The sequence below is a fragment of the Nipponia nippon genome, unplaced genomic scaffold (assembly GCF_047370975.1).
Source record: "Nipponia nippon isolate SJK-2023a ecotype South Korea unplaced genomic scaffold, ASM4737097v1 scaffold_21, whole genome shotgun sequence".
In the NCBI taxonomy this organism is placed as follows: domain Eukaryota; kingdom Metazoa; phylum Chordata; class Aves; order Pelecaniformes; family Threskiornithidae; genus Nipponia; species Nipponia nippon.
The window spans coordinates 3,457,856-3,480,402 of record NW_028262338.1 but is presented as its reverse complement, the minus strand read 5'-3'; the positions used below and the strand labels follow the sequence as shown (position 1 = coordinate 3,480,402).

Genomic DNA, 22,547 nt, shown 5'->3' with positions numbered 1-22,547 from the left:
TACAGGGAACAGGAGAGGTTTTGAGTGGCAGCCTACTCTCTGGAAGAGCCTCCAGGCTGATGGTTCCTGAGCTGGGAGCTGTTTCACCTCCCACCGCCCACATCTGCCCTATAGCTCTGAGGGAACCTGGCACCACAGATCTGGACAAGCCACAGGACAGAGTTACCCCTAACGCCTACTATGCCACCACGGTGCCAGTTTGTTTGTGCTCTTGGCAGAACGTGAATGTATGGAGGAAAGGACGGACCTGCTTTTTGAGATAATTCTGCTTTGCAGTGATGTTCTTGTCTGCTGTAACCTTTCCTTACACGTACTTCCTAAAGCTGCAGCTTCTGGAATCTTTGTCTCTTTTTAAGAATATTTGCACTTACTTTAAGCCTTTGCGGCTTGTGAACGTGTGTTAGCACAGGAAAGCATGACAGATAGCGAGCAGCAGTCAGGCAGCGCGGGTAACTTGAGGAGCTTTCAAGAGATGCAAATGCTTGTATCTGGTGCAACCCAGAGGAATATAAAGCCTCATAATATGCTATGGAGAGTCGCCCTAGCTAGCACAGGGACCAAAAGCAGTCTGGCCACAGCAGCATAAAGCATTTTGGGGAGTAGTTTATGCAGTTTAAAATATGAAGGAGCTGCACTATAGAGGAGAGGTAAAAGAGGCTAGTACAGGCTATCGGCAGCCCTCCTCTAGATGTCTAAGAGTGTAGCAGTGAGTGATAGAGAAATACCACCTTTTAGTACATCCCAACATCCCCCTGCTTCCTTCTGTGTCCCCCACCCTTGTTTTTCCCCTAACTCTTCTTGTGCCCACTTCACCCTGCCGCAGCAGCCACCGGTCCGAGCTTGGAGAGCGTTATTTTTCATTTTCAGGAGGATGAAGGGTTCAGCTCAGGAATCCTATTGTTTCAGAGCATGTGGTTTACATTATGATTTCTAAGAGGTATTTGTATATGCAAACACTACCATCTGCTGTAAGGAATACTTTGCATTTTTAAAAGGTTAATTCCATTTCAAACCTACTGATTGAATTGGTAGCAGAAACCACTCTCATTTGCTTACTGCATTTAGTGTCACAACACGCAGCCAGCCAGCAAGCCATGTCTTTACAAGGAAAGATTGTTTGGTGCTGGTAATTGGCATAGGTTTTCTCCGTATTCTCACTGAAATAACTTTTCCATTCATTAATGAATAAAAGCTGTTTTAAATTACAGCCTGTTGTTACACTTGGGATCAGACAATGGGCTTCTTGTTAATCTGAGGTGAGTGTTAAGTCTGTAATGAATAATTTGATGCATTTTCCTTTCTTTCCCCTTGCCCTTTTGAGATCTGTGTCTCAAACAGACTGCAGGTTTCTTCAAAGTTCATGTGGTTTGAAACTCTTTTAACTGTGTTTAGCAATTTAGCACTTAGCAATTCACCAGGAGAATTCAATATTGAACTGCAAGCTGCTTTGGTTGGGCACAAAAACTTGTGTTATGTCTTACTTTCTTCATCAGATTAGTGCAGGTACTTACGACTGCAAACAAGAAAGCCATATTTTGGGAGCTAACATTTGGGTGTTCATCCCTGCTAGTAAGCTAAATGAACAGAGGAGTTATGAACTGTGAACTAAGAGGAAGCAAATTTAGTTCTAGATACAGAGTTGGTTTTTCTCCTCCAAAAAGAAAGGCTTTTGGATAACGTTAGCGTACTCTACAGGGAGATCCCAGATTCTAAGCAGAAACGTGTGTATACTGGCACAGTATTGAAACAGAAGAGATTTTGAGATTCAGGGTATACCAGCATGATGAGGTCCTGACTCCTGCCTTTACAGGGACAAGGCTCCAGCTGGGTCTGCTGGGCAGCGGCATCTGCTTAGCACTGAACTGTCTGGAGGCATGACCTGAGAACTTGCCCCTCTGGACGCCTGTGAATCCAGAATTCATCTGGTTTTGGTTCTTCCAGTATGTTGTAGGGGTTTTATTTTCAGTCACATTGCAGAGTCCCTCCATTTACCCAAACCTCTACCAGAAGGATTTGGATGGAAATGGCCTGTATTTGTTTTCATGTTTTTTTAGTTCCACTAAATTACAAAACATGTGGATTTTTTATTAATTTGGTACTCTATTATGTTTTTATTGGATTGAGACCCCCAGAAAACAAATCCTCAAACTTCAGAAAACATGGAATTAAAGCTCCACAGGTAGGGTCGGACCATGCAGATGGCTCTCATCACTGCTGTAGGACCAAGTCCTCCCACCAGTCCAGAACTTTAAGTTTATCCAGTTTGAGACCTGTGCCCACCTGCAGTGCCTTGTTTTAAATATAGAGATTATTCCCCCCCCACCCCCCGCAAGAAGACAGTAAGTTTTGGCTTTATACTGTCAGTTCAGATTTTCCCAGAGATGTCCTGCCATTGTCCTTCCCTGCAGTCCACAGCCCCCGGCTCTAAAGCACAAGCACCAGCAGGTCTACCTTTGCAACGTGCTGTGGTACAGGAGAGCAGCAAGACAGCGGCATCCTTTTCCTTCTACTGATATGAGAGCAATCCACTCCTGCAGCATCAATGGATACTGCCATTTAACTGGTATTTTCTATAAGCTGAATTAGTCACTTAATAGAAAGCCTCTTTAGTGCAGATTTAGATTTGTGTCAGTTGTCACGAAATGTAATGACAAATATAAGACCAGACCAGCTCTTCAAGACAGCTTGTGCTTTCAGACATCTACTTGAGGACAAGTAGGTCAGCATTTAATGCAGAAACATTACAACTTTCAGTGCATGCAAGATGTTTGTGTTTGGTATCTCCAGCCACGCCGTGGCTGGAATAGACTGAGACTTCCAAGAGCGTTCCATCAGCCTGGACAGAAAAACAATCCGACAAACGCCCTGCTGGACAGGGACAAAGGCATTTGCCCTGCCAACTCAAACAGGAAGCCGGCTAAGCTAAAAGCGCAGGGTGAAATCCTGAGCCCATTTAAGTAAATGGGAGTCTGGCTATTGATTTAAATGGACTCAGGCCTTTACTTCTTAACTCGTGCTCACGCACAGTTTTCATTCATGTTCCCTCACTTCATGCTGTTTTCAGCTTCCATGCCTTTTATTAGGAACAAACATGCAAAGCTAAGCGCTATCACGGATGAACTACCCACGTGACTGTGACCCTCAGAAACAGCAGGGTAGCAAAGGGGCCAGCACCAGCGCTGGGCTTCTAGAAACTGGCAAATCCAACGCAGAGCCCTGCCCCATCCTGACCCCGAGAGCATAAGCATTAATGAAAGGCAGGAGTAGCAAATATCCCTAGACAAGCCTCATCTTCCCAGAGGCACGATGTGGTCTTCAGCATTTGTGATAGAGATCCACCATTGGTTTTTTGTTTGTTTGTTTGTTTTTTATCCTCCAAGTATTTAGATGAATGATCTTGTCTGGAGATTACTCCTTCTGACCAGAGACATGAGCCCGAAAACCCAGGGGTGCTAATCTGCAGGATTCTTTAACGCAGTCCTGTTTGTAGACAACGCACAAAGTCCTGAGAACAGCAGAAAATCTAATAGCAAGAGGCAATGCCTGTGCACTCAGGCCTTTTTTCAGTGGTAAGCACTGCCCCTCTGAGCTTCTCAAGCATTGCTTTCTGTTCTTACTCGCTGTGAAGCGTCCTCCTGTCCTCTCTCACGACTTCCACCTCTGACTGCTGCGTAACTCACGGGTGCCCAGACCATCCCAGCCTAAAGGCAGCAAAGCCTCCCCTCCCCACACACCACCTGCACGTTCCCTCCGCTGGACGGCACACTGCATCTCTTTTCAAGCTCTCTGGTCACAGATGAACGTAAATGTTTGTCAGAAGTGTTAAATTCTGGAACAATTCCAACCAAAGCACAGTGCTGCAAGGCAGATTCCTGCTTTCTTCTCCAGCTTCTTTGCTGGGTCATTTTGATCTGACCGCCATTGTCCAGGTAATAAGCTTTTTGCAAGACTTATTTGGAAGCTGTATTACCAGAGCTCACAGCCTGAACCTCTGTCTGCTGCAGACTTATTTCCCTTTGTAACAACGGTCAGAGCCAATTATGTCTTTGAAGGAGATATGGGAAGAAGGGTTGGAGTCTGATTTACAGTTTAGCCTGAGGAAAGGGAGGCTTCAGCCCAGCTGGCAGCTCCAGGGGGTCCTACTCTGCCTTTCCACACCCTTGCGGGACTACAGGGGCCCTACCAACGCCATGCGGGCTGTGGGCCTCACTGACTGCAGCCCTTAGCCCTGCATGCTCCAAAGGGGCAAGTGAATCACTTCAGAATATCCCATTTGTACCACTGCTCTGGCACAAAACAGGAAAGACTCGCACTTTAAAAAACAACCTCGGAAGTTTCAGTGGGGGTACCAGTGCCGCCTCCTCGGCCCTTCTCCTGCACAGATCCGAGGGCAATGCTGGCCTGGGTGGAGGGTCTGGCACCGGGGGTGAGCCCTATGTCCCTCAAGAGAGAAGAGTGTTTTATGCCCAATCCATGTGCCGCAGAGACAGGCTGCTGCAAGAGACAAGAATTTTGCTTTATATCAGAAATTGGTTTCTAGTTGCTTTTCTAGAGAAGGGTCGTTACAGTCTCTCTGTATGTTCGCTGTAATGGAAAACACTACTTTCTTCAGTGTTGCTGTGTGAGAGAAAGCAGGTGAAGCAGAAGGAAAATCCCCCAAGTTTCCTCTCGGTGCCTGATTTCCTGGCTGCTTTTAGGGACAGGTAGTTTTTGCTAATGAGACTTTCCATTATAAAGTTTCCATTGCTTTGGAAAATATTAACTTTGCTGGGTAGATCAAACAGGCCCTGCAGTTATAGTTAGAATATCCTAAAGATTTAGTTCCCAGTAATAACAGGGCTAAACCACAGCACCGCCAGAGGCAAAAACTATATTATTTGAAATGAAACTTCTCATAAATATCCAGCTATGAAGTCATTTTATATCAGCTGCTCTTATATAAACTGGACAAGGCAAACTGTCCTATCCATCAACATTAAGGCTGCCAAGAAAAATGACTCTATATTCGTTGTCTGCAAGTTTCGGAGATTTCCCTCTCTCTGTTAGGCTTTCCCAGGAAACACTGTGTTTTGGACTTTTTAAGAACTTTGCTGTTACAGGCAACTAGTAGCACCCCCAGTGCCATCTTCGGGCTTAAATCTGCTCTTGCCTGCCTCCTCTCACTGTCTCTGCTGGCAAACAGATGGACAGACGCTGACAAACACGCCTGGCGCTCAGCAGCCGCTGGCCACAGCTAACATTACTTTTCAGTCTGTTAGGTGGAAGCACCTCAAAACGTTGGCAGAGCCAGGACCATGTTGGTTTTGTTTTTTGGTTTTTTTTCCTTCTTCCAGCCCCTCTCCAAATGGTTAGGGCATGTTTGTTGCAGGTCCACAATAAGAACCAGGCCAGTCTTCAAACATACTGCTGAAAGTTGCACCCAGGAGGGGTTGAGAACAGCAAGGGGCACATACGGATGTTGCTAGCCACTCTCACACTTGTACCATCCATCCCTTGGTGACATGGGTAAGTGGGTGCCACCCACAACCCTGGGACAGGCTGGGGACCCCAGGGCCTTACCCGTATCTCTCACCCCTTCCTGCTCGCTGCCTCCAGGCCCCCCAGCCCATTGCCCCATTTCTGTCCTGCTGCTTGTAGCTGGCAGCACGTGCAAGACACGCTTTCTTGTGCTCTTCATCTTTTGTCTGGTTTTGAGTGGTGAGGTTTGATACATTTTCCCCAAGCTCCGGCGCCTTTGAAGCCCTGCTTTACCTGATAGCACTACTGTGTCACCGTTGATGTAGACAGCAATGCCTTTGACACACAAATTGTTTCACTCTGCATTTAACTGCAGCATCTGCTGCAGTAAAACACGACACCTGAAATACTGTGGTCTGCGCAAAACACAGGGATGCTTTTCCATTAGCTCGCTCTAAAATTAAGGTAGAAGGTGGACAAACCTTCATGCCCTCCTTCCTCTTGAGGAAGGAGAATGATGCTGGCTATTGCTTCTATATTGCACTTCTGATTAAAGTGTATAGAGAAAGGTTAAGATGAGCAACTAAGAATTGCTGGGCTGGAAACATGGGCAGGACACATGGGGGAAATGCCCTGTGACATTTTCTGTGCAAGTTGCCTCACTATAACTCTCACCTCTCAAAAGCATGGCTTTGGAGAAATGCTTGATTACCTACTGCTGACTCCCTAAACGTTTCCAGTATCACCCTCCTGTTACGGGACAGGAGGCTTGGGTGTTTCTGGGTGAAACTACAAAGCTTTCAGAAATTTGGTCTGCTTAAAGGACAGCAGAGACATGAAGCAGGCTTGAAAAGAACCCTTGAAATATCTGTCCCCTTGGAAGGAAATACCAGCTTGTGAAAAGGGATTTCCAGACTCGTTTGTGTGAAAAGGAACCAGTAAGCCTATATTAAATCAAACCCAAGCATTTGGTGCTAGAACAGTGCTAGCAGACCCTTCTTTTGTCTCTGCAAGTTAAAACTTGAATGCCTACGGTCACCAACAACAGTGATGCTGAAGCGTGAAACAGAAGAAATCTATAGTCAGCCACTGCTGGAGACAGGTCCAAGGTCCACCAAAAGCCTAGCCAAAGCCTTACATGAAAACAGTCAACTTTCAGGCAGGAGACAGACATTAACTTTTTTTATTTTTCCCATTTTTGGTAAACTACATGTAAAAGCTAAAAAAAGGGGGGGGGGGTGTCAAAAATAATGATCCTCCATTTTGACTTTACAAAGAAAAGAATTAAAATATGTTATTAAAATATGCAAAATTTATAATTTAATTATATAATTACACAGCCTTATAGTCTAATAGCCCCACTGTATTTTGCATATTAGTGAACAATTGCTTTCTTAAAGCTCGCAGCAGAATCATTTACTTGATGCTGGAGAATAAGTTAATTACGGATCTCCTGCCTTTGATTAATGGATTTAATAATCATGTTACAGTAGAATTAACTTATACTTCATGTGCTTACAGCACTAATGATGAGATTCATGAAAGCAATGTGTCAGCAAATAGGATTGGCACCAAAAAAGGCAACGTTTGGAGATCCCAGGACTGCCTGTGCCTGTACCGCTGCCGGTCAGCAGTTCTGTCAGGAACGCACAAATGGCATCCAACCATTTTTGCCTCATCTGTCATTAATCTCCACCATTTGCCACTTACTTCTATGAAACCAAATACTCTTTTCAGGTGAGCTGAGCACCTCAACTGAAGCTCAGTTCTGGATACTGGGGAGGGGGGGAATTATCCTAGGAGATTGGTACAGTATCAGGTAATGCACATACCCAATGCACAGCCACCTGTAGTCTGCTATGACCCAGTATAACAGACTAAACATTAATTTTCTTTAATGCTTCTCTTGTGCAAGTAATACAAGTATAAAGTTTCTTGGATGGAAACACAGAGTCAGCCAAGATTTACTCTGTCTAAAAGAGCTTCAAGATTAGGTACTTAATACAACCTAAGAGACAGAGCACTATAGTTTCCGAACTTGACTTCATCTGTTCAAGGAGAGGAACCATTGCAGGACAGAAAAGGTAGAAGGGACACTTCAAAGTTTTTTGTGTTTTGCCATTATTCCTCACGGGGCTCCTGTGCATGTCTGTGTAAGAACTAGATCTGCAAGTCTGGCAGGAGCCAGATTCAGAAACCTTTACTTAAGTAAAACTCTCACTGACACAAATAAAAACAGCACAAAAAGCTGAACTACGTCTCATCTGAAAGAGCAGTACCTCAGGAATCACTAGCAATAGGGTTTCAAATTGCATCAGCCATGTAGCTTATCTATTACCATGCAAAGTAGAATAACACAATACAAGTCAGCAGCTTAGCATAACACCGAGCCCCAAGAAGACGGCAGGAAATGAACAGGAATACAATTTCCTTAACAATTCACTTACAGGAATTATTCTGCGAGATGCTGCCCGTGTCCTGGTGGAAGATGTAGTCTGAAGGTACAGGAAGCGGTGGGCCATTTTGCCATGTCCCCTCGCTGCCCATCACCCAACTTGGGTACTGCCCCCTCCACAAGATGGTAGCAGAACTCCTTGCGCTGATCGTGCCATATGGAAATACCCAGCAAAAGCCAGGGAAGTTGCCACATGGCCAGCACTACCCTGCCTGCTGAGACCGAGGGTACACTAATGCTGTTCAACCTGCCTGTTAAAGAAATTATTCGCCAAAATGTTATTTCACAGCCGATGGTAAGCTCCCCTCATGCACTGCAGCTGCTGACCTCCTCCCCTCGTTGGAGGGGTCGTGGAGGCCTCGTCTGCACTGCTTGTCAGCTCCCCAGGCAGCGTTTGGGGGATGGTGTCTGAAAAGCTGCGTACTTTGGTGCCTGTCTTGCAGCTCGGCCAATGACATTAATCCACTGCTGCTTGTGTTTTATTCTGGGAGATATTTAGAGTTAAGACAATTCAAGGTTTGTGATGAAAATCACCACTTTTTTCCACCAAACCAAGCTTCAGGGATGAGAGACATGCTGAAATAATGCATATTTTATTACTGAACCAGATGGGACTGTGCCTTTAGACGTGCCACTTCAAACCCTTCTAGCTGCGCATCCCACTCTCTTCCCTTGCTCCCCCTTTATCCGCCTTGCTCTGACCCTGCCACACACCCATCCAGTGGGGAGAGTTACAGCAATGCTCCTCTCAGCTTATGAGAGCTAGCTTGCAAATGAAAGACACTTTAGACAGCTATCAGGCCATTTCTCTATGTCATACCACAGTGCTTTAACCTCTCCCTGCCCCAATTTGTTCCAGGTGAGCTCGGGAATCAGTGGCCAAATAACCTTCAGCTGTAGATCACCTGCAGCGCTTCAAACGAGACCACAGGCATACCCAGTTCTTAATTTAGGGGCTGAACCCACCAAGAACTCAGATTACATTAGTCAGATAAATGCCAGAAATGCTTTCTAGGATATTTATGATGGGTTTCCTCAGTGCCAGGAGACAGGAGGTACTTCCTTGTATACTTCTGTTTTACAGCCCTCAAATCACACCTTTCCTGGAAGATGACAGGCAAAGCTCAGCCTTAGCAGGGGCAGTGCTGGCCTGCAGCCCCTCCCTGCTTTGGCTCCACTTTGCGTATATGGTTTCACCACTATCAACATTTTTTTACTTTATATGAGCCTAGCAAATCCTTGTCCTCAAGATACTCATCCCCTACAGCTGTAGGTACAAATAATAAAATAGACAGTGATGAGTAGGCCCTATAATGCAAAACTAAATGTCCAATTACAATTTGATGAGGAAGTGTGAAATAAAACACATTAAGCAGAATAAGAAGGTGGGACAAGAAATCAATTTCCCATTAAATTCAGTGGTTACTTTTTTCCTGACTCTCAATGTTAAAAGCATCAATTACACACATAATTTACTCCTTCACAGCCTGATTCAGTGTTCAAAGCCAAAACATGCATTACAGAATATGAATTAGCCCAGCCATCACATGGAAATAAGCAGTGCCCTGCAGGTCTCTCCAGGCTGGCTTTAAGAAGTGCTCCACCACCAGCGTAGGCCAGAGGGAAATGGCATTACATGCAGTTTGGGAGAAGGACGTGTTTGAAGCAGCCTGCTACTTCACTCAAAGCAAGAGGTAATCTGAATCGGTACAGAAGGTATGAAGCTGAACTTGGGAAAAGCCGTGGAGATGTTTGGGATGGAAAGCAAACATATGTCCCCAAAAGATTTGCCTTTGTGGACATGACCAGCGGATGTAAGGCTGGTACAACAAAATGCATCCTTCGCTGAGCTTATGTAAGCAGCTGAGCACCATGAATATAAAAAGAGTAGAAAAAGCCGCTTGTGGATGATTTCAGGACAAGTAGGCACAAGCCTGATTTCTATTTCGTCTTGTTAACAGTATCTTACGTCTTGAAAACGTGATGCACATAGAGTTATTTTAAGCTAACAAACACACAAAGGTTGTTCATTTGTAGGGAGTGGTGATCCTTGACCTATGCTACTGAGCCATACCTGCAGGGTCTGTAAGTTCATCATGCTTCACTTGTACCTCCAACAGACAGTAGGACGCATCTTTGCTGAGCTGCACGTGAACAGTGGTAACAGCAGCCTACGGTCTATAGACAAGAAATCTGCTCAGCACTGCAAGAGAGAGGAGTTTTCTGGTATGAGGTAGGATGATAGGGAGCATGCCTAAATCCTGAGATGTACAAAGAAAAGTGCAACACCTGGCAAGAAACGACCCTGCAAACCCATCTCCCTGAACTGGCTGGAATTTATGCACAGAAAAAGTGGGAAAAGAAATCAGAGTTACCTCTTTCATCCTCCTTCATAACTCACAGTGCAAGTACATCTTAAGAACCGAAGACAGAAAAGTGCTATGAGAAGACAACTGATGCATCTAATACTTCCGCAAAACCTCCTTCTGGTGCGTCTCAAGATGCTGTGGCGGCTTGCTCATGTTCTAAACCTTTTGCACTTTGATCTTAGCGCCAAACATGGACCGCATTATTTTGGGTTGCAAACCACAGACACCCCACCCATAAACACTGAAAAGAAGCTACATGTAGAGAGAACAATGGGTTCTTTAATGGGTCTAGGCACCTCTCATCTTAACTCTGAGTTTAAAGTCAATTCCAGCTGTCTTGGATTGTCCCTTGCTTGTAAAGAGCCTGTAAGTAAATTGCTAATTCGGAACCCCCTAGCTATGGTCATTAACGGATGAAACGTGGTGTTAAACCTTGCTCCAGTCTCCGGAGCGCTGGCTCAGCTCTGGGGTACTGGTATCTTGGGTGCTACTTTGTACCCACGTTTATCTTTTTGTAACCGCCTTTTTCAAATGATGATGGGGGGGGGGGGGAGCTCATAGTTAATTTTCTTTCATTTTACACTAATTTCCTACAATAGCTGCAATATAATGCTGTTTCAGTAGAGCAATGCTTTGCAAATTTGGCTCAAGGAGACACTGAGCAAACAGCTTTTCAGAGAGCTTCAACGCAGCTGTCAGAAGGGGCAGTTTGGTTTCTGTGCAAGCAATACTCGCATTCCAAACTGCATTAGAGAAAAGCCGGTGGGTTTGTATGCATTTTTATTATCAATTCCAGATTAGGAATCTGATGCTAATTTCTTCTTAAAGCCCGCGTTTGCAGTAGAATTTATATTCTAAAACAAAAAAAAAGCATTGTGTTGTTTTTCTCTCACTAGCTCACTCTTTTTTCCTCCCCCTCAGCTTTACTCCAAGGACCTTTTCTGCTCGTTCGTTCCATTCTCAAGATGAAGCACCCGATGGTTACAGCAGCGCTGGTAGTACTGGTGCAGGTTTCCCAGAGTTTCCCTGCCTTGTACCACCGAAGCTGGTGGAGGCTGTTAAGGGAAGGAGACAGTTGTGGAAAATGCAATTTGGCACTTTGCGCTGAGCCTAAAGACTGTCCAGCCGGGACTGTATTGGACCGTTGCGGCTGCTGTCCTGAATGTGGAAATGTGGAAGGTCAGATCTGCGACTTGGACCAGGGCAATCATTTTTACGGGCAATGTGGGGACAACCTCGAGTGCAGGTTGGATGCCGATGAAGCAAGATTTGGGGAAGTCCCTGAACCCCAGTGTGTGTGCAAGTCTCAAGAGAGCATCTGTGGACCTGAAGGGAAAACCTACGAGAACATCTGTCAATTCAACAAGGCTTATGCAATGAAAAGAAATATCAGCATGAAGCATAAAGGACCATGTGAATCAGGTAATATGTACAGAGGCACTTTCAAACTAAAAAAAGATCTGATTCTTATTCTTAGATGTGTTACTGGATGCTCTAGTCTAACTTTATTGAACTAATACTGCATTTTTGTTATAATTATCATTATTTTGTTACAATACTTTGTGTTAAATGTGGTTTAGCAGCTGGTACTTAATCTTGTATGCTATAAGCCTCTATATTAGACTGGTGGATTTAAATCACATGGTGACTAACAAGCCATAGATCTACAGACTAGCTCTGCTCTGAATAAGCAGAATATGAGATATTTTCTACAAAAATTGTATGTGTAGTTGGGAGTAGGTAAACAGATAGGATAGTCTGGGAGAACTGGACAAATTATTATTATTATATGAAGACTGACTTGATATTAAAAGTAGTGATAGCAAGGCAGGTCTCATTCATATATATACACACACATATATACGTGTGTATGCTTGCGTGTATCCACCCGTGTGTATAATAATCAGTGACGTAGAGGCAATAGAAGAAAATAGGGCTTAACTTACAGGTCTGTTCTTTTTACAAAAAAGTCCAAAATAATCAAATCTCAGAATCATCATAAAATCTAGGTAACCCATGAAACGGAAATCCAAAATTAGAACAAAATCAAACTGAAATAATTTCCCTAAAAACATTACAGTGCATGAACAGCTCTCTGCAATGATTGTTAGTGGAAGGATTCTCAGCCAGGTTGTAGGGGGGAATCCTGCCTCCTGCTCATATGCTGTTCTCATTCTTCACATTATTACAAGTCTTTACTCCTGGGCACCTTTCACCTAAGTCACATGAATATAAAATGAAAAGGAAAAAATGAACAGGCTTTTGTTTTCTGAATGATTTATTTTTTTTTAAGTTAATGAAATGTTTTCTCCAATGAACTAAGTAGAAGAGGTCTCTGGTTCACAAATGAGTCCCAGTTCTGGGAAGCCAAAATTGCATCTCTGGCAAAGGACCATATATGAGAGTAACTCAGGTACATTTTACCCACTCCTTGCTAGCAATCTGTTGCCTCCAATTTAGACTCTATGCTGTGCTTTTATATTGAATGAACACTGGATATTGAATACTGAAAAGGAAAAGTTATCAACAGCTAATACTAGACTTCTTTCTTCTTTCTCTAGTTGCAAGAGAATCATCCATTAAAGAATCCCTTATTTGCCATTAGGGTATTAAGCTGGGAAATGAGGCTTGGCTGTAAAGAGATATTCAGAAAACTCAATACGTACCAGTCGACAGTATGATTGAAAGCCTGTTAGCCCTTGGGCAGGTGTTCTTACTTGGGATTAAAATAGCACTAGTTCTTGCGGCATAACCCCTTCAGGAAGATTTCAGTTAGAAGTGCCACTCAAGTAGCAACTGATGTTAACTTTGCAGCAGAGGTAGCTGTTCAGGCACACAGGCTTAAAGCAACCGTCTGCTCGAATTAATTAAACAGAACTGGCCACGTACAAAAAGCTTTAATTTGGAAGTACTATCACTTTTAATTGCTGGTGGTGTCATCCACCAGGCCTTGCAGTCACCCCTGAGGTGCGTAACACCGCTCATCAAGAAGGAGGAATGAGCTCAGCTGCTCTGCATGCAGGCATCACCCCCAGCGCCTTCCTACCTCCTCCCTGGGTCCCCAGAAAGGCTGGACCCTCTTTCCGGGAATGCAGAGAAATTTCCTAGGATCACTCAGCTTACTGAATTGCACAGAAGCCTGGAGGAAAGTTCATAGCCATGTCAGTGCTGTGCAGAGTTTAGTTAAGAAAAATGGGGGTCCACATCCTCGGCTCTTGCAGAGGCAAGTGCCCAGCTGGCGCAGGAGCCCAGCTGCAGCAGAGCACGTGGGCCTGAGGTGGGTGCTGGGCTCGCCGGGGAGGGGGAGCACAAGTGCCCCCCTCCTCAACCTCTCTGAGCGGCAGCTGACCACGCTGGGTCTCTAGATTGTGTTTGGGACCCTGGAAGGAGCCTGGGCCTTTCAGCAGGGCACAGAGGCGCTACACCGGGGGCACCATGCCTCAGACCCCCGTAAGAGCCTACCAGTAAGCCCCGTCTTCGCCGTGACGGCTATCTGAAGCAGCACAGTGGGCATGTGAAAGTGATTTAGATTGTTTTTTTGTGGCTGCATTTGATGACAAAAGGCAACAGGGAGTCTAGCTCCAAGAGCAGCAACCTGGCTGCGGCACTCGCTTTCTGCTGACTCCAATTTGCATGAGAAACAAACACTGAACACTGTGGGGTTCTGGTACCAAGCTATAAATACAACCTTCACTCAACTCAAAGTACTTTGTTTTGTTATTTCTCCTTCAAAGCATCTGCTGTTTCCTATTGATGCCAAATGGATTAATTGTATACAGCAACCAATGAATAAATAAATAACAATAAACTCCTTTCATCAGAAGAGTATAGCCTTTTATCTTTCGTCTGTCACCAGAAAAAGGGGAAGAAAAAGGCCTAGCTCCCTAAAGAAACACTGAAAAAGCCCTTCTTTTCCTGAAAGCTAGTTTTGATCAGTTTATCTAATAATTTACCAAGGTTACTAAGTACATCGATTATATACAGATTCTCCACACTTAATCCATCCCCATTAACATTCAAGCCTCTCTTGCTGATGATTTAACGAAGTAACAGAACAACCTAGCAATGATTCTCTTTATATTTAGCTGTGTCACATAATTTATTTTAAATGGAAATTTTGGTGAAAAAAAAAAACCAAACAAATAAACAATCTGCCATTTTCATCAAATCAGACATGGATTAGCAAAAATTAATGTGAGTTAAGGAGAAAAAAGTATCATATTATCTAACTCATTAGTCTTGAATGATATTGGGTTAATGTTGATTGTGAAAGGTGAAGCAGTATTTTGACTCTTCCTGGCTTCTGGTTTATGTCTTCTGTAACACACGAGGATAATTCATGACTGGGACTGTAAAAGGAAAGGAGCAACTACTGCGCATTCACCTCCAGACACTGAGCCATCAGAATGCTTTCTATAGCTATCAAGAAAACTTTATCTACTCCGGGAATCAAAATGACAGGTTATCGTAACAGTAAAGATCTGTTTCTAAAGACACAGTTACGCAAAAAAAGTGCACACAGATATCATGGGAGAATTTGGCTGAACACAAAATCTGAAACACTCAAAAATGAAGTTTGTAAATCTCTGTTAAAATGCTACATCATTACTTCAGTTTTCTTCTGTAAAACGCAGCAAAATGGCATTGTGAGACATGTATTATTTTATTTCTGGAGGCACTTCAAGTTTGAGTAGCAAATGCAAGTATTTATTGTGTGTTCAGATTGAGAAAAGGCAGTTTGGTTAGATCAAAGCTGTGGGTCTTTCTACTTGCTATGAGTTTGATCTCACGTGCTGCCAGTCCTGGTCAGCCCTGGTCCAGCAAAGCCTTAACTACCTCTATAAAAGTACTCAGCCGGGCGGGACTCAGGCCGTATCTAGACATTTCCACCTGAGCTATCATCTGGATTCTCCTAACAGTTAATGGAGAAAGGGGTATTTCCAGCGTGGAATTGGTCTTGGTGTATGGTAGACAGTGCTAGACAAATTTCTCGTACGTCAACAGCTATAACGTACATTTGTAATTTAGACCCTTATGTCCTCGAGGCTAAGGCTATGTTTACAAGGCGTGGTGAAGCCAGAGCCCTCAGCCTCGCGTGGCTGAGCCCCGGCTGTGGACAGTCACATAAGCAGGACTCCGTTCTCAGCCACGCTGTGTTGTCCGTGTACCTGCAGGACACCTGTGTTAGCACCAAAACAAAAGTACAAACCAGTCAACATCTCCCTATTTAAAAAGTTTTTCATGCTGTCTCTGTACAGGAATAATTCAAAGAACTCACGTGAGTCAATGAAGACATCTGGTTTCTTTTTTACACTTTAAGCTTAACTACAGTGGATGTATCATTAAAAGGAGTGTGGCTGCACTGAGTTTTAGTATTTCAAAGTATGTTTTAATATCAGACCCTATGTGATAAGTTCATAGGCAAAAAATTTCACATCCAAGATATTCAGTTAATGCTGGTTTGAATACAAGATTTTAAAAATAATATACAGATTCCGAATGAACAGTTCTCATGAAAGAACAACCATTTAAGAGTTTAAGTATCCTAGTTTGAAAATCTTGCTTTTGAAGAGTACCAGAACTGCTTAATGAGGCATTCATAAATGAGGAAATTGATACTTTGCTGTACAATTTGTTTGCAATTTAATCAGGATGCATTTGATATTCTCTGGACAGATATCAATTCTGAAAAACTAACAAATGTATTAGAAACTTTGCTTGAAAACCTGGAACAGGCTGTTACAATTTCAAATGCTGAAGCATAAATGCTGTACCTACATATTGATTCAAATATTGCAAGTAAAAATATAAATTATTTAGTATCAGTTTCTATTTCCAAGCATCTGGGATCTGTACAAAAATAAAAGCAATAATTAAATACGAGTCTAATGGCCCAGAAAATGCATTCATTTTTGAACGCTGGTATGGAAATAGGAAGAAAACAGTCTTTAGAAGGGAAAACATTTCTTGCTGAGGATAAATAGATGAGGAAAAAAGAAGAGATCTCTCCAAAGCAGGAAAGCTGTGATAACAGTAAATATGTTTTTTTTTTTGCTCTCTGCTGCTAAATATCATCATCTCCTGTTAACATGTAGTATGATCTTACATGCTTACACAGGGATATGTATTTAAATCATGTACAAATGCATCAGGTGATAGTTTATTTTTTTAATGTTTTCAAATCCCTGGACTGGCTCCCTCTTGTGGTTACCGTCAGCTTTTTCTTTGGGAAAAAGTGGGAGAGGATAATTCAGAGGCAATAAGTAAACAGTGGAGGGGGGGTGAGGGTAAGAGAACAGGAAACAAGTAAGTGGAAATCTAATAATTATAATAAACATAACATAAAACCTTATAAAAATAACTGGATTTCAGTCACGGTTAGTACTTGTCTCATAACAAGAACATTAGATGAAATTGATAGCAATTGAGAATAAATGTGAACTGTATTAATGTTGTTATTTTGTAACTTGCTGCAAGGAGTTCCATGGGTAACAGGGGGACGAGATTTTAGCAAGTTCAAGGCAATGATGTACTCAGAAAACAACTTTTGACAAGCTAGCAATCTCAGTATTTTAGCTTTTAAGCTAAGCAAAATGTAACAGAAATTAAGAACTGTCACATACAGTCAAGTTACTCTGTGATTGCTACAGAATTTCTTGTACTTTCCTCTGACGGTCAAGTCGAGCACTGGCTGCTAGACTGGTAGGCCTTGAGTCTAGTCCACGATGATAGCTCATGGGACACAAATTAAACTTTTAATTTCAGCTTAACTTTCACGTGCAAGGGGAAGGACAGCCAGGTCCTTTGAAATAAGTGTTTTTAAAAAGCCTGTTCACCCTTTGAAGAGCCACAAGGTGTTCTGAGCTTTTAAAGCTGCTTGGAATCATGTGGCTCTTCATAATATGTGAGATGGCAAAAGGCAAACTGGTTTGATCATGTAAAATAGGAATTAACATTACATACTTTTGTGTTTGTGTTGTCTTTTGCTCGCTGTCTTCTAAAGCACCGTTATGTCGGTTCTTTGCAGCTCCTGTTATTTCTGTGCCACCCCAGGATGTCCAGAATTTCACAGGCAATGATGTCATTTTTGGCTGTGAGGTGTCAGCCTATCCTATGCCACACCTTGAATGGAAAAAAAAGGGGAATAAAATGTTTCTGCCAGGAGATGATGCCCACATCTCAGTACAGGTAAAACTTGAGTTTTCCACGTCATATGATTTGGGATGAGGAGTAAGGGGATTAATCAGAGAACTCCTCCCACAGGATACAATGCTGTTGCAAAAAATACATTGCCAATAGGGGCCCTCTAGCTACGTAAAGAATTCTGATTTCAGTCAGTGCAAGGATCATTATTTTGGCAGTCCAAGTAAAAGAAATAACAGGGAGGGTACCATCCGGCCTGCTTCAGCAGAAGATGGAAGAGTCTCCTTATGTAGGTACGACACGACAAGAGGAAACGGCCTCAAGCTGCACCAGGGAAGGTTTAGATTGGATATTAGGAAAAAAATTTCTTCACCAAAAGGGCAGTCAGGCCCTGGCCCAGGCTGCCCAGGGCAGTGGTTGAGTCCCCATCCCTGGAGGTATTTAAAAGACGGGGAGATGTGGTGCTTAGGGACATGGTTTAGTGGTGGGCTTGGCAGTGCTGGGTTAATGGTTGGACTCAATGACCTTAAGGGTCTTTTCCAACCTAAATGATGCTATGATTCTATGCTTCTATGATTCTGGAAAAACTGAATGAACGTATAAATGGAACCGTTTAGGCTACTACCTAAAAGAAGGTGCATTCTGGGAAGGATGGCTGTTGGCAACTATTTTTCTACTCGTGATGCAGAAGCACAATTCTGGCAGGTATCTAAACTTCTCCTTTGCAAGATGCTGTTTCTGGATACCTGCCATTTGGGTTCAGTCCCTGAGGCGCTCAAAAGAAAAACAAAGAAACTTGCTCATTTTATGGAGGACGCTGTGTTTTAATCTGAGAGGAAGGAGTAGAATGGCATTAGTATAGGATTCAAGCAAATCTAGAAACTGCCTGAAAGTCTGAGCTAAAATTAAATACATCAAAATGCTAATTCTTTTAAATGAAAATAGCATTCTGGGGAGACGAGCTAACAAAGCCAGATGTACAGGCAGACCGCAGTAAGGCTGAAGCCTGCATCCGCATGCCTTCTCCAATGGACAAAGAATGTGAACAGAGACTATGCAGAGAAATGTATGGAAAATCTAGCTTTCTGGATACACGACCCAAAAATGAGAAGATCCAATGGACATGGGGCATAACCTGAAGAAAAAGGTAGATAGAAAAAGCACAGGAAAAGCTAATTAAAGTACCTAAAGTAATGAAGCCCTAAGGGTCTAAGTTATTTAGAAATGTTTCCAGAGACAGCATAAACACAAGTGGGATTAGTGGACTTAAAAGTTGCTCAGGAAAAAAAGGGAGAGGAGCCACATCCAAATGCTGGTCACCTCAGAGGCTGAACTGAACCCTGCTAACCTATCTCATTAATAGAGTCAGCATGAGAGCATCTCTGTTAACATTTGTTAATGGTTTTGTGTAATTTGTTTGGAAAAGAAAGCTCCGCCCTTTAAGAGGCTTTAGCCTGAGTAAGCTGAAACTGACTGTCACGGAAGTGTGAAAGCTCATGGCATCTCACGCCAGTCCATTAAGACCTGGATGCTGAGAGCCAGCTCGGTCAGGCCCCTTGGCCCTGAACAACTCACCCTGACCCACCTGCCACTCTCATCCTGAAGAAATTTATGAGCTTGAGAAGAGGTGGCAACGCTTTGAAGCAGCAGCAAGAAGTGGTGCTGGGACAAGAGACAGGAGGAGCGCTGGGAAGCAGAAGCATTGAAAGGACCAGGCATCAGAGCACTGTGAAGGGCTGTGAGGTTTAAAGAGCAGAGCAAAGCAAGGAAAGCATGAACTCGGAGGCGCAGAGACAACAATTATTAAAATATAAGGCAGCAGAATCAAAGAGAATCAAACCCTGATGGCAATAAACAAAAAGCAAAGATTGGAACGAGGTTTAATCCAGCCACAACTATTTTGAGAAATATCACGGTGTCTCCTAGCTACTTAATTTCAATTATTTCTTTCTCTTCTCAAAGGCAAGAGGTGGGCCTCAGAAGTATGCTGTGACAGGCTGGCTGCAGATTCAAGGCCTCAAAAAATCAGATGAAGGCGTTTACATCTGCCACACCAAAAATAAGTATGGTGCAACGTACGCCTCTGCAAGATTGAAAGTCATTGATGGTATTTTTTTTTTTATTTGGATGTGAAGAATATAAAAATGCATACAAGCAGGCTGCAAAGAGTGGGTTTGTCAGAATGCAAATGAAGGATATGAGAAATTACCTAAAGATGTCCATATTTTAACTTTTCTGTGTGCTTTTCTTTTACTTTATCCCCTAACGGGAGATTCAGTCCTAGGTATTTAGAAGTTGGAAGTGCTTATGAGTTCTGGGGAAAAAAATACTTATGTGTTAATATTGTAATATTTTGCTGCAAATTATACCAGCTTCCAGAAAACAGAAAGCTGTGGATTACAGCCACACAGCTGAGACACGTATTATCCCACTATCCTCATCCTACAGAAGTCTTTTGATGTCAGTAGGAGCTCTGCACCCACAACAACAGCTGCTGTAGCTCGGGGAGTCTTTGAACCATGGCAGTTCTGCTTAGCTGTTTATTTTTCAAAAAATTAGGAAGGAAACAGTTGTTGCTCCTTAATGAGAGTGTTTGGAAAGATCTAAGAAATAGCTTTACTATTGTTTTGCGTTGGGCCCAGTCCTGCAGAGTAACATCCTTCTTCCTCCGGGGAGAACTGGGTTTCCTGGCAAATGCAGGAAGATGCATTGTCTTATATCTGCCTCCTGGTCTCAGGGAGTTTGTCACTGGTCTGGTTTGTCACTGACCTTGTTTCAGCAAGTGGTTTGCAAAGCTTTATTGACTCTGGTCATATTTTCAGGTGCATAGGATCTGCCAAGGACTGAACTCATCATTTACTAGTATTGGGAATTAAATGTATTTTCAATATCTTAAAATGTGAATGATACAGAAATTTGCTCATATACCACGAGCTTTGATGGTATGAGGTTAAGTCATTGAATAAAAACCCTCCCCTTTTAATAGATGACTTAACAAGGATTCAGAAATACTGAGCTTGCCGTACAGATCCAAACCCATACTTTCCTCTTTGTTCCCATCTACAGCTAATTTAATCTGGATTTAATTATGTCTTGCAGGCTCATCTCCTGCATTTGCATTTACTGCTGGCAGTAGAAGTGCCAGCTACAGCATTGAATATGGGGACTATTACGATTCTGATGATGAAGATGAGGAAGAATACGAATCCGGGGACTATGAAAATTGAAACAACCCTGAACAACGGTTTTTATACATCTGTTGTCCAATACCTTTCACGCTGTTATATTTACTAGTAGTCTCTGTGCTGTAAATGGCTCCTCTGATAACACACACATTCACTCGTGCATCCACCTTCCTGAAATTCAACTTTGGCTGAAGTGTATCATGCTACTTACCAGAAATAAGAACAGTTGTAAATCCATACATTTAGACTGTTAAATAAAATCCTTAAACATGCACCTGTCTACTAAGCAAGCTGAAGGGATCAAATTTTATATTAATTTTTTAAATGTGAATCATGTTATAATTTCTTTCAAACATTCTAATCGGTCTAGCAAAAATGTCCATAGTTAAACAAAGTTTTTACCTTGTCTCATTTTCCTTTTTTCTATAACGTACTAAGAAATTTCAAGAGATTGTTCACATGGCAACAAGCCTAAGTATGAAGGTTGCAAAACAGTCCTTAATCTCCTTAGTTCATGTTTTCTCACAAGTTTCAGCAAGATTTTCATTCTCATTTGAAATTTTCCATGGTTAGTCTCATCAAGGGCAAATTATCTATCTTTTGGGGGGGTTCTTTTGTTTACTTTTAACAGATACATGAAGCAATCACAGTCCAAACCAAGTAAGTGCTGTTTTACTAGCAGTACTCAGAAATACCCAGAAAAGATTTCTTGTGCATTCAGAGATGAGCACACCTTTTGACTTCTTTTTGTAACAGTTCTTGCGCTACTCCTAACGGTGTCGGCTTCTTTCCACCAGCCTAGGCAACGGTTCGAGATTTGGGATCATTACTTTTACTCTGAACAGCATCGTGTTTGGTGAGAATTACTGCAGTTTAAAGGCAGCGGCTGTCCTGTAGCTCAGCCCGTGCCCTTCAAACACACAGAGATCTGCACCACAGAGCCAGTATTTGTCCGTTGTGTCAGACTGTCCAAGACTTGCTCCTATATCTGACCCATCTATGCTATGTCCAACTGAAGTGCATTCAGCATTGCCACACTTCTGGAAATGGCGGACAGAAAAGCAGGCATCGTTTTCTTTCTCAAAACCACTAAAACACATGCACATTTTTCAAATTGTCTCAACCACATCTTTTGATCAGCATGAACCAGACAGCAAATGAAATGCAATTCAAAAATACAAGACTTCCAAGTGTAAAGTGATCACCCTGAAAAATTTCTCCAGTTGCTTTTGTTAACTAATTACATGAAGGCTGGCTCTGAATTAATGGGTGATGGAAGATACTAAACTATGCAAACCACTTTTGGGAAGCAGTTACACCTACTGGTTCCCATTGGCTGAGGACAGATGGATAGCAGTAAATTACTGAACGGCATTAATGGCCAAGGAAGCAAAAGTTCAGGCATCTGCACGTAAAGCCTCAGTATCTGCGGTCTTCTTTATCCAATGCGCAAAACCATGTAGTGATTACTGCACACGCTGAGGCAACGCAAAGTTAAATTAATGGCGTTAAGGGAGCTTTAAGGGCATTCTTACTGTATGCGTACACATACTGCGTAGATTTTTAAATGTATATACAGTCCATCACAAATTCCTCCTTTAATGTGCTGTTTTGCCATTAGGCAGATTTTTCCTTTCAATTTGAATTACATCAAGAGATTGCCTATAGACTGTGTTTGCCCGGAGGTATTATTGATCTTTGTCCAGGTAGCAAACAAGCAAAGAATAATTTGTTTCAGATTTCCCGGACTATTGTCAGCTTATGACTAGAAAGCATGCCATTGTGTCATTGAAAAGATTAATTAGTTTTAATTAGGAGTATGAAATGGCTTAATATTTAACAACTGATTTTGTTGTTATGGGCTCTTCCTGGTCTTCTTAGTGATATGCCTAATAACTTTTTTTGCTTACCCAGTATATATTAACTTGAACAAAAATT

At 42.6% G+C, this 22,547-nt stretch overlaps 1 protein-coding gene and 1 long non-coding RNA gene across 6 annotated transcripts in view; one reads left to right on the top strand and one right to left on the bottom strand.

Moving 5' to 3' along the window:
- The window catches only part of LOC148055534 (uncharacterized), a 45,780-nt gene that overhangs the window by 21,731 nt on the left and 1,502 nt on the right, over positions 1-22,547 (bottom strand). The window lies entirely within an intron of this gene.
- Positions 2,927-20,881, top strand: LOC104016557 (kazal-type serine protease inhibitor domain-containing protein 1). Of its 5 annotated transcripts, XM_087760191.1 has the most exons (6): positions 2,927-3,569; positions 5,369-5,505; positions 11,203-11,703; positions 17,309-17,469; positions 19,387-19,531; positions 20,524-20,881. In XM_087760191.1, exons 2-6 carry the CDS (start codon positions 5,502-5,504, stop codon positions 20,649-20,651), a joined length of 939 nt encoding a protein of 312 aa, XP_087616317.1. In that variant the 5' UTR covers positions 2,927-3,569; positions 5,369-5,501; the 3' UTR covers positions 20,652-20,881. The 5 variants fall into 5 exon arrangements, with proteins under 5 accessions (XP_087616317.1, XP_087616319.1, XP_087616320.1 ...); XM_087760193.1 differs by lacking the exons at positions 2,927-3,569; positions 5,369-5,505 and adding an exon at positions 7,927-8,207; XM_087760194.1 differs by lacking the exons at positions 2,927-3,569; positions 5,369-5,505 and adding an exon at positions 8,780-10,401.